The sequence below is a fragment of the Penaeus japonicus genome, unplaced genomic scaffold, assembly GCF_977035675.1.
Source record: "Penaeus japonicus unplaced genomic scaffold, GWHDUDI00000001_assembly GWHDUDI00000024, whole genome shotgun sequence".
Taxonomy (NCBI): Eukaryota; Metazoa; Arthropoda; class Malacostraca; order Decapoda; family Penaeidae; genus Penaeus; species Penaeus japonicus.
This window is the reverse complement of record NW_028234426.1, coordinates 14,538,270-14,540,769: the sequence shown is the minus strand read 5'-3', so window position 1 is coordinate 14,540,769 and position 2,500 is coordinate 14,538,270. Positions and strand designations below refer to the sequence as shown.

The window sequence follows — 2,500 nt, the reverse complement described above, 5'->3', positions numbered from 1 at the left end:
TTGGCACAGGAGCACATTTTAGACACTGGGTATGGATTGAGTCACCTTCCTCTTCTCATTCTGCCTGCACAACCTTAATCAGCGGTACTTTAGAGCAAAGGGTATTTGCTAGAGACCATCGATGGGTGCCATTCAAGTCTCTCTCTCCTGCTGGTGCTAGAAGAAAGTGGTCCCATCTAGGTTTTGGACATTAAGTGAAACCCATTCTGTTTAATATTATGGCAATTATAGGAATTATGACTGCAACTGTCATCATCACTCAATCATTACTCATAACACAATAAAATAACACAGTGATCCAAAATCCCCGAACTCCATGTACATCATGACACCTGTTGTCAGGTTAAAGCTTCTGCATCATGTATGTCGTGACACCCGTCCGCAATGGGTTAACAAGAAATTTTAAACTATTTTTCGTCTTATAAATCAATGGTCAGATTATATGTTACATATTAAACAGTATTTACATTCAATATTTCACTAACCTCTGTCACAACTTTGTTATAGTCTCCAGTGCAACCATGATATTCAGGAGGGAAATGTTCCTTGCAAAAAATCTTGTTACAGAACTGACATTCTATTGGAAGGAAATCTAGCTGTTGGCATGTTGATGCACTGCACTGTTTACCAAGATCAGGAAGTTCCATTGTTATTGCTTCAGAGAAATATTAATAATGATATATGTATATCCTTACTTATCCACACACATATATATACATATCACTATATTTTCTCTCGAGGTATAGAATCTTGAAAGTAATCTTCTCTTGAAGAGTATCTAATTTGTGCTGCTTTGGGTTTGGAAATCCGTTAGATTGGACAGCATCAAATCAGTCCACTTGTGCTCTTGTTGTCGCAACGTCTGGTTCGGTGTTGTAGTATCAGGCTCAGGGTCAGGGAGCTCTAATATAGGTACAGCAATATCATCACTAGGCAGGCGATCTGTACGCCATGCAGAATCAACGAGCTCTAACAGACGGCCATCTAACTGCACTTGGGAGTCCATCAGCACCTGCAAAAGGAATTTATGAAAATATCTTATAGATCATTTCTTAACCCGTTAACGACGGGTGACTAGATATCACGTCTAGTGGTTTTTGGGCCACACGCTGGGGACACTTTATTTTGTCCAGCCCGGCACACGGGATGATGGCTAGCGGCCAGTGTGGCCAAGAATCCCGACACGTTAGGCTTATGCGTTCCAATGTCCCGGAATTTCGGTGTTTTTAAGCCGAAATGGCCCTGTCGGGAACGGGTTGATAAGAAAAGTAATCTTATGTTAATCATCTACATTAGGGTGCAGTCAGTGATGTTCCAGCAAAGGCCAAGTAACTCACATCTCATACACCTGGCAAGATAGTGCTTAGACTCATTTCCAATATGATGAAAAATCACAACTGAGGTTAAAAAGCTTTACATTGCAAGAAATATTTATACTCTGTTATCATTTGTTGGCTTTTTCAGGAGCAGAAAATGTGGAGGAGACAGTCATGAAGCAATAATGAGCTTACCCTTATAGTGCACATAATATAATAAATACCTAACAAAGATGTTATACATGTTCTTTACAAGCAATGAATAGTTTTTGTATAACTCTGTGCAGTCCTATTAAGACTCATGATCAGTCTCCCCAAAAAACACCAATGCATCCACTACTATGCTTTGTTTTCATACCTATCAGCACGCAGGCAAGGGACCACTTATATGCTGTATATTTTGGCAATAAAGAGCTTGTTGGTCACTCTGGTGATTTACTTTCAAACTGCTAATCAATCTAAATACTTATATTGCCAGAAAATACACGGAGGCGATTTATTGGCCTTTGTCAGAACAACAATACCCAGCAAAGATATGCAGGCTGTGGCAATTGCAAGTGCCACCGGGATTTGTCAAAAATACTAAGGGATAAAACTAGAGAAACGTCCTACTTAAAAAAAAACCACTGCGGGTTTATCTATCAGAAATACTGCAATATTTTAGAGAACTTTCATCTTACAATCACCATTCTTTAACCATAAATACTCTAGAAGATAACATTCTAAATATGACAACCTATAACACTTTCACTAATAATCATAATTATGAAGTGTCAGTTAATTAATAGTATAACATACACTTGGATTTCTTCAACGGATACTTTTTAACGTGAGACAAAAATTTCCTTGAGTCAGCATTGTTTACGATTCTGCGTTCGTGGATGCTGCATATCGTGCCTTTAGCTTATTGAGTTCTGGACCTCAAAATGCCCCAAATGATTATTTTTTTCTTTATACAACTAGAAAAGGAATCTTGTATATGCTTTCAGCTGTATCGTTAAAATCCCCAAGTCGAAATGGATATGCATATATGTGTGTGGGTGTGCGCGCGCGCACACGCACACACACACACAAATATGCATATATATTTATATATATATATATATATATATATATATATATATATATATGTATATATATATATAAGTATATCTAAATATATAGATACACACACAAACACACAC

General features: G+C 37.6%; 1 protein-coding gene across 1 annotated transcript in view; it reads right to left on the bottom strand.

Moving 5' to 3' along the window:
- LOC122267710 (AN1-type zinc finger protein 1) overlaps window positions 1-2,187 on the bottom strand; it is a 5,742-nt gene extending 3,555 nt beyond the window's left edge. Inside the window, exons 1-2 of the mRNA XM_086550717.1 lie at window positions 2,115-2,187; window positions 486-1,012 (exon numbers count right to left, since the gene is read on the bottom strand). Of these exons, the coding sequence (XP_086406843.1) occupies window positions 486-647 (162 nt within the window). The 5' untranslated portion in view covers window positions 648-1,012; window positions 2,115-2,187. The remainder of the gene's footprint in view (window positions 1-485; window positions 1,013-2,114) is intronic.
- Window positions 2,188-2,500: the final 313 nt, after the last annotated feature.